At 37.3% G+C, this 8822-nt stretch overlaps 1 protein-coding gene across 1 annotated transcript; it reads right to left on the bottom strand.

Annotated features, from left to right (window-relative positions):
- Positions 1–424: 424 nt before the first annotated feature.
- Positions 425–5927, bottom strand: LOC138402781 (uncharacterized). Its single transcript, XM_069500833.1, has 8 exons — positions 5607–5927; positions 5115–5286; positions 4714–4806; positions 4039–4173; positions 3554–3928; positions 2533–2633; positions 2309–2352; positions 425–2231 (listed from the first exon to the last, which is right to left on the bottom strand). Exons 1-8 carry the CDS (start codon positions 5684–5686, stop codon positions 835–837), a joined length of 2397 nt encoding a protein of 798 aa, XP_069356934.1. The 5' UTR covers positions 5687–5927; the 3' UTR covers positions 425–834.
- Positions 5928–8822: the final 2895 nt, after the last annotated feature.

The raw sequence follows: 8822 nt of genomic DNA, 5'->3' as shown, positions 1-8822 counted from the left end.
ATTGTTGCAAATGTCTCAAGAATTGGGAAGGTTTGCGGTCCCCTAATTCCTCCGCTTGCAACAATTGCTTAACTTTTTTTTGTCTGGACAGAGAAAGGCGCTTAATCAGTTCAGTTTTTAATTTTTCAAATTTACCTGTACTTGGTGGGTTTTCTATGATATCTTCCACATTGGCTGAATATTGGCCGTCTAGATGTGAGAGGACGTAATAGAACTTTGTGTTGTCATCTGTTATCCTAGCAATGTTGAACTGAGCTTCAATTTGGGCGAACCATATGGAAGGTTTCTCGGCCCAAAACGGTGGTACACGTATGCCGACGCGAAATAATTCTGCTAACGGATCTGTTGTGCGTGCACTTTTGTGTGGACGTTGTTTTATGCTTGCTCTGTCCGTGTCACTGCCGTCGCTGCTCATTTTTGCGAGTGTTCTTGAGGGTCACCACTTGTAGTTCTTTGCTTTCTCAATGATTGGAAATAACACAAACTACGAAATTAACACAATAACGTTTATTAACTAAGTAACTAGTTAATTACATAGTTTATAACTGTAAATGGGCAGCAAGACGCAAAAAGTTACTATTAATGTCGTTACATAAGTTGTATTAATAACACGCTCGTTAAATGATCGTGAAAGTCTCAAAGACCGAGTAGATGCTCTTAAAATAACGTCGATGCACCAGCGCGCTGGTCGCGACTGGCTCGCACCTCGCGTAACAGTCGGTGCCGGCGCGGGCGCATAACGGGATCTGTCCGCCCTCGCGTCCCGCACCGCGCCCCGTACTGCATTCGCATTGTACACGACGCGCGGCATCCGGCGTAATTGTCGGACGTTATCTATTCGTGTGTCAACCACATACCAGTGTGGGTTCTCATGTGCCTCACTAGATGGCTATTTGTTGTACATTTGTAATCGCATAACTTACACGCGAAAGGTTTTATGCCAGTGTGGGTTCTAATGTGCCTCACTAGATGGCTATTTGTTGTACATTTGTAATTGCATAACTTACACGCGAAGGGTTTTATACCAGTGTGGGTTCTCATGTGCGTCACTAAACTACTATTTGTTGTACATTTGTAATCGCATAACTTACACGCGAAAGGTTTTATACCAGTGTGGGTTCTCATGTGCGTCACTAAACTACTATTTGTTGTACATTTGTAATTGCATAACTTACACGCGAAAGGTTTTATGCCAGTGTGGGTTCTCATGTGCCTCACTAGTAGGCTATTTGTTGTACATTTGTAATTGCATAACTTACACGCGAAAGGTTTTATGCCAGTGTGGGTTCTCATGTGCCTCACTAGTCGGCTATTTGTTGTACATTTGTAATTGCATAACTTACACGCGAAGGGTTTTATACCAGTGTGGGTTCTCATGTGCGTCACTAAACTACTATTTGTTGTACATTTGTAATTGCATAACTTACACGCGAAGGGTTTTATACCAGTGTGGGTTCTCATGTGCGTCACTAAACTACTATTTGTTGTACATTTGTAATTGCATAACTTACACGCGAAGGGTTTTATACCAGTGTGGGTTCTCATGTGCGTCACTAAACTACTATTTGTTGTACATTTGTAATTGCATAACTTACACGCGAAGGGTTTTATACCAGTGTGGGTTCTCATGTGCCTCACTAAACTACTATTTGTTGTACATTTGTAATCGCATAACTTACAAGAAAATGGCTTATCACCAGTGTGAATTTGCATATGTCTCTTCAAATCACTTGGATATTTACATTTGTACTGGCAAATCTTGCAAGTGAACCGTCTTACTTCAGCGTGAGTCTTTATGTGTTTAACTAAGAGCCTTTTTTGTGTAAATATTTTTCCACAAATATCACAAATGAACCCTCCTTCCCCAGTGTGTGAACTATTTCGTAACGAACGTATATTAACGACATTCTTCAAACAATCAGTTTTACTTTGTACAGTTTTCGATATAATTACTTGTACTGTATTAGTGGAGTCTGTATTAGTAGAGACGTCATCGTGACTTGTTGCCTGATAACGGATATCTTCAGATGCAATGTTTTGATTCAAACAAGACCTAACAGCTGTTCCGTCTCGTCTCGGTACAACTTTCGTAGAGAAAACATCATATAATTTGACAAAACAATCTGTTAATTTGTTGTAACGGCAACTGACGGTTGTATCGGCTTCTTCAGTTGGAGGCACTTTTTTTGCTATTTCGCTACTTGTCGCTAGACTCCCGGGCAGAGGAACGACTGAAATGAAACATTTTAATTATTACCTTGTTTATAAATGTCTAAAATGTAAAATGTTAAACAACGCCGTATCTTACCTAAGGTTTGAGCAGAATGTGCCGAAGGGCTGGGGCCTGCCTGCCTGTGAAATAATCAGAATGTATCTAGATTGTACTGGGGCGCTACCAGCCAGCGAGTAGCTGTACTGCATATTATAGCAGGTTAGAGAAAATGAAAGAGCATTATGTTTTCTGATACTAGTACGAGTGTATTCTAACTGTAACTTGAACTAAACGTTATTGGTACTGGCAGGTATACTGACTTGTTCCCAGTGATGAGTGAAGAGTGTGAAGTACTAGAGCTCACAGCTGTATGAGGCTTGCGTACTTGTGACGTGTCACATTCAGCATCACTGTCACCGTTCTGCCAAATAAAAATAAAAGTGCAACTTTAATACACGATTGAACTATGTTTAACTAACATTGCGAGGGATTCCATTTTTAATGTTAAAGCTAGGTTAAGATTAAAAGGTATGGCACTAACTGAAAAGCATCTCTGCCAAGAAGCTGCTGGGAACTGTAAAATGGGGGCGAGCACAATAGATCGGCAACGGTCAACGTGATACAGGGTCTGGAGGAGCCCTGCACAGCCGCCAATCACCGAGAAGAACAAGAATAGCACCAACTACTTGATACCACATCAATAAAAGATAGCAGCCTCAAAACAACTGATCTGTTTGGCGGCCATTTTCAGCGGAAGTGACGTGTGAATGTTACTTCCACTGAAAATAATCTGCAAGCTATCTCTCAAGTCACGCTGAAAGAACATAATAAACTCCAAAAAAAATCCGGCCAAGTGCGAGTCAGGCTCGCGCACTAAGGGTTCCGTACTACAGACGTATTTTTTCGACATTTTGCACGATAATTCAAAAACTATGATGCATAAAAATAAATAAAAATCTGTTTTAGAATGCACAGGTAAATCCATTTCATATGATACCCCAGTTGATATAGTTATCTCACTTCGAAAGTTGAAAATACTAATTATTAGTTCATGACCACAATTTAATTTTTTTGTGTGATCTAACCCTAAATTCACGGTTTTCAGATTTTTCCCCGAATGTCAGCTATAAGATCTACCTACCTGCCAAATTTCATGATTCTAGGTCATCGGGAAGTACCCTGTAGGTTTCTTGACAGACAGACAGACAGACAACAAAGTGATCCTACCGTTTTTCCTTTTGAGGTACGGAACCCTCAAAATCATTCCCGTCCACTAGTAAACAAGCTAACATATGAACTTACAAGTTGATGAATGTGTATAATAATGGAAAACTATCTCACCTCAACATTTGCATTCATATGTTTCATCTTGAGTGCTTTGTAAAGAGCTTCATCAATTGCTCTTCCTTCCACCATAATGCTATAGTCGGATATGTCTTCATCATTACAAGTTACAAACTCATCTTTGATATTGTCTGCATTGTTGTCATCTTCATTGACCACATCTATGTCCTCATCAACCGACATAGAGTCATCACTTCCTTCAGTTTTCACTACAACTTGGTGGCCTGATTCCTCTAATTCGGTTTGTTTGTCTTCTGAGGGGTGTTCTAGTACGTGTAAGTCACATTGGTCAGGTCCTAGCGTTGTCAACACCATATTACTCTTTAGTTGGTGTTTTGTGCGGTTTATCATTTTGATATGTTGTCGTGTTATCTGTCGAGAGACAAGTTAAATGTTCAATGTGTGTTCAAGGATATAGAAAGAATGCATGTTTAAGAGCAAAGGTGGAACTAATAAGTTCACATTATGTATTCAGTACTCACTAATTCATGTTTTTCAACTAAGTCCATCATCAGTGCACGAGCTCTCAAGCTCTTGTCTCTAAATCTACTAAAGTTTATCAATCTCTGAGCACATTGTACACAAAGTGTCTGTTTTAGGTTTCCTAGATCACACAGCTGAAACAACACACAATTAAAGTAATCAGACATTCCTTAAATAATCCTGGTTTGCCGTGCACTGTTTACAGATTTATCAAAAGCACCAGCTGATGCCCGCGAATTCTTCCGGGTGGAGTTGTCTTTTTTAAAAATCCTGTGGGAACTCTTTGATTTTCCGGGATAAAAAGTAGCCTTTGTCATTTTCCAGGTCCTTATCTATAACCATGCAAAAAATCATGTCAATCCGTTGCACCATTGCGACGTGATTGAAGGACAAACCAACAAACAAACACACTTTCGCATTTATAATAAGGGTACTGAATTGACAGTGTACAGCGAGGTAGGTTCAATCTAGGGATTCAACTTTAATATACATGGCTCTATCCTGTGTGTGTATACAATATACATGGCTCTATCCTGTGTGTGTATACAATATACATGGCTCTATCCTGTGTGTGTATACAATATACATGGCTCTATCCTGTGTGTATACAATATACATAGCTCTATCCTGTGTGTGTATACAATACATAACAACATCATAGATTAACAACTTACAGGATGTCCGGTTAACTTTTTATATGCTCCGTCCAATTTGTGTTTATTCATTAGAAACAGCTTGCTGTCAGTGTCTAGGCATATCATGCAAACCTGTAAATACATCTGTAACTTGTTACTTCTACATTACTGTTTCCATACAATGTTGCAACAGGTGAGGAAAAAGAGACAAAGGGCAAACTAAATGTAATCCAAATTATGTAGATGAGTGAATAAATACTGCGTAGGGGCATCATCGAAATTATTACTACTAGTTACTTCTACACTTCTGTTTCCATACAACGCTGCAACAGGTGAGGAGAAAAGACACAAATTCCTTCTTGCTCAGCCACACTTGATCTGATTTAGTTACGTTTGATTTACTTACAACTAACAATACATAACATGACACTATGAGTTACCTGCACCGTTGAAGGAATAGCACCAGTACCAAGTTGCCTTAAGCCACTTTCCGTTTCATAAATGTCGTCATGTAGAAAGTGCTGTGAGCAGACCACAGCAGAGCCTGGTAGGTTATCCTGTTTGCCGAGAGCTCTGAGCCACGCAGCATGGAGATGCGCTTCACTGGGGAAACTGGAAATTACCTTTTAGGTTATACATAACAAACCTGTACCCATAGTATTTGTGTTTCACAGTAAAATACATACTCATGTTTTATGTAAGTACTGTAACATATTTGATAACCACTTGAATGCTCTTGCTTTGCTGCAAGTGGGCTGCAGGACAGTGTTTCAAGGAGCACCAGCGTGACTAGCTGATCTGTACTGACTGACTACTGCTCAGACTGGCTCAGACGCAGTCAGCACAGAACTGACTACACAAGTGAGAACTCGACTATGGTTACGACTACTTGCGAGTTCAAATCATGACTATGACTCAAATGATATACTCACCCATGAAAACTAATCTCCTTCCCTGTTCCCTCTGATACATTGTCGGAAGTATTTTTGCAGAAAGGTACACAACACCGCATTGTCGATGTTTATTGTTTTGCCTTGAATTGAATCTCAAGCTCGAACTATTATAAACTCTGTGAGCTCGATAGATATAAATCACCGACCAGAAAAAAATACTTCAATATTAAATTTTTCTTAATGATTATTTCACTCCTCACTAAGAAATAGAATAATCAAGAAATCAAATAATAAACTTTTCAATTCAATTCAATTGGCTTTTAGGTTTGGTGTGCCATGCCAGCTGGGCACAGAGTGTTTCGCCAGTGTCACGAGGTATACATATTAATCTATGGTGTCACGTTTATGGAGAAGGCACGAAGGAGATTGTTCGGTGAGACATTACAAAGTACTCTGTGGAGCAGGTTGTACCACCGTGTACAGTTAAATTTTGAATAGCTTTTATAGGTAGGTAATAATAACAACGACGCGACCACCCACAGAACACATTTTGCGACCACCGACGGACGCGACCATAGATTATCTACTATATACTAGAGACTAGCTGATCCCCGCGGCTTCGCCCGCGTAGATTTAGGTTTTTAAAGATCCCGTATAGCCTATGTCACTCAGGAATAATGTAGCTTTCTACTGGTGAAAGAATTTTTAAAATCGGTTCAGTAGTTCTAAAGATTACCCCCTACAAACAAACTTAACGACATCGGGCCGTGCAGCAGAAATCGTAATATTTTAATTTCGCCATAACTTCAAAACCAAACGTCCAATTTTAATCATTCAAAGACCAAATATTATCTCCATAAACTGTTCTTAGTGATGAAATCATTTATTTTGATAAGGATTAATAGCATGAGTAAAATAAACGCGTTTAAATGTAGTCCAAAAAAAATTCAAGATTTTTAAATAAAAAAATGGTTGCTGTGCCTCACTCGACATAGATGGGTATAGTGTGTCGCGGACTTTTTTGTAGATATTTATAAGATCTACAATTAATTAGAACATTTTATGGTTCTATCTTTTATAGTTTAGGCAGCGTACGCAAAATAAGTAACTTTTCTGGTTGATTTTTTACACCTTGTGTCCGAAAAACCCAAATATCTTACGGAACCCTATTTTTTTCCAAAATAAAATATAGCCTATGTTACTCATGGATAATGTAGCTTTCGAATGGTGAAAGAATTTTTAAAATCGGTCCAGTAGTTTTTGAGCCTATTCAGTACAAACAAACAAACAAACAAACAAACAAACAAACAAACAAACAAACAAAGTTTTCCTCTTTATAATATTAGTGTAGATGTAGACAACAGGCCGTGCAGCAGAAATCGTAATATTTTAATTTCGCCATAACTTCAAAACCAAACGTCCAATTTTAATCATTCAAAGACCAAATATTATCTCCATAAACTGTTCTTAGTGATGAAATCATTTATTTTGATAAGGATTAATAGCATGAGTAAAATAAACGCGTTTAAATGTAGTCCAAAAAAAATTCAAGATTTTTAAATAAAAAAATGGTTGCTGTGCCTCACTCGACATAGATGGGTATAGTGTGTCGCGGACTTTTTTGTAGATATTTATAAGATCTACAATTAATTAGAACATTTTATGGTTCTATCTTTTATAGTTTAGGCAGCGTACGCAAAATAAGTAACTTTTCTGGTTGATTTTTTACACCTTGTGTCCGAAAAACCCAAATATCTTACGGAACCCTATTTTTTTCCAAAATAAAATATAGCCTATGTTACTCGTGGATAATGTAGCTTTCGAATGGTGAAAGAATTTTTAAAATCGGTCCAGTAGTTTTTGAGCCTATTCAGTACAAACAAACAAACAAACAAACAAACAAACAAACAAACAAACAAACAAACAAACAAACAAAGTTTTCCTCTTTATAATATTAGTGTAGATAGATGTGCGACTCTAGATTTCTTTTTCAAAGTTACGCGTGTGCTCACATCTAGAGGGCACTAAAAGCGCGCTAGGCGTGCGAGAGCGCGAAAATTTAAATGCTATTTAAATGTACTTTACTAGAATATTTTATATTTTTGAACATGTTTTAAAAAAACATCAATAATTCCATTAACGTTTGTTTATAACGTGTTTAAAAATATATATTACAAGACTGACTCTTTAAGATACTAAATTATAAAACACTATAGAAATAAAAAGGTTTTAAGGTTTTGTAAAATATTTTATTTTCATAAATTCGTAACTAGGTACATAAAATACATAGGTACCCAAATTCAAGACCCACGAGATTGTGAAATAGGTAACGCTCAAATCCAAAATTTTTGGTTATTTACTTTTCATAACTTTCATATTACTACCACAACTGGTGTATTTCAACGATCTTCAAACTGGTGATTGCAAATTTGATAATTCGTAACTATATATTATTTCATTATCAGTCTTGCTTTCTAAATGTTGTCCTACTATCTCTTTTCATTGTTTAAATGGTTTCAAAGAGAGGAGTAGCCAGGTTTTGGAAAGCCATGCAAACATCTGAAAAAGTAATAACATAAAATATGCATTAGTCTATACTTACTTATTGTACTTAATTAGTTGATAGCTGATACCTATAATATAAAAATAACTTAGTCAATAAAGTTCAAAACAAATGTTGTAAGTACACTTAATTACAAAACAAAAAATTTACAGAATTAGTAGTTAATAATCCATAGCAATATGATAAATGCAAAAGTGTGTCAACCTGTCTGTATGCTAGCTTTTTACAGTAAATTTGTGTAACCGTTTATAATGAAAGTTAGTACAGAGATAACTTGCATCCGGGTAAGGAGATAGGCTTCTTTTGTCACGGATAACTCAAACAGTTCCCATGGGATTCCCAAAAACCCTAAATCCACGTAGACAAAGTGGTGGTCATCATCTGTTTGGTACAGAGATAGCTTGCATCAGACGGTTGTAACTTGTAGGCCACATTTATCCCGGAAAATTGGACTTCTCACGGGATTTCTAAAATAGTTTTTTCGAGCGGACGAAATCGCAGGAACTATATACCTAGTATCATGATAAAATACCTAATGTGCTAATGGTGCCTTAATGGTGAATAGAGTTTGACTCATTGAAGTAATTTTGAGTTAGATTACGAGTAAGCTGATTTTATACTTACCGAATTAGTCACATCCAGACACACATCGAGATCTCCGTGGCATTTTTCTGCACAAATATATTCACAGA

The sequence above is a fragment of the Maniola hyperantus genome, chromosome 9 (genome assembly GCF_902806685.2).
Source record: "Maniola hyperantus chromosome 9, iAphHyp1.2, whole genome shotgun sequence".
In the NCBI taxonomy this organism is placed as follows: Eukaryota; Metazoa; Arthropoda; class Insecta; order Lepidoptera; family Nymphalidae; genus Maniola; species Maniola hyperantus.
The sequence above is the reverse complement of the archived record's forward strand: the minus strand, read 5'-3'. Positions and strand labels throughout refer to the sequence as shown.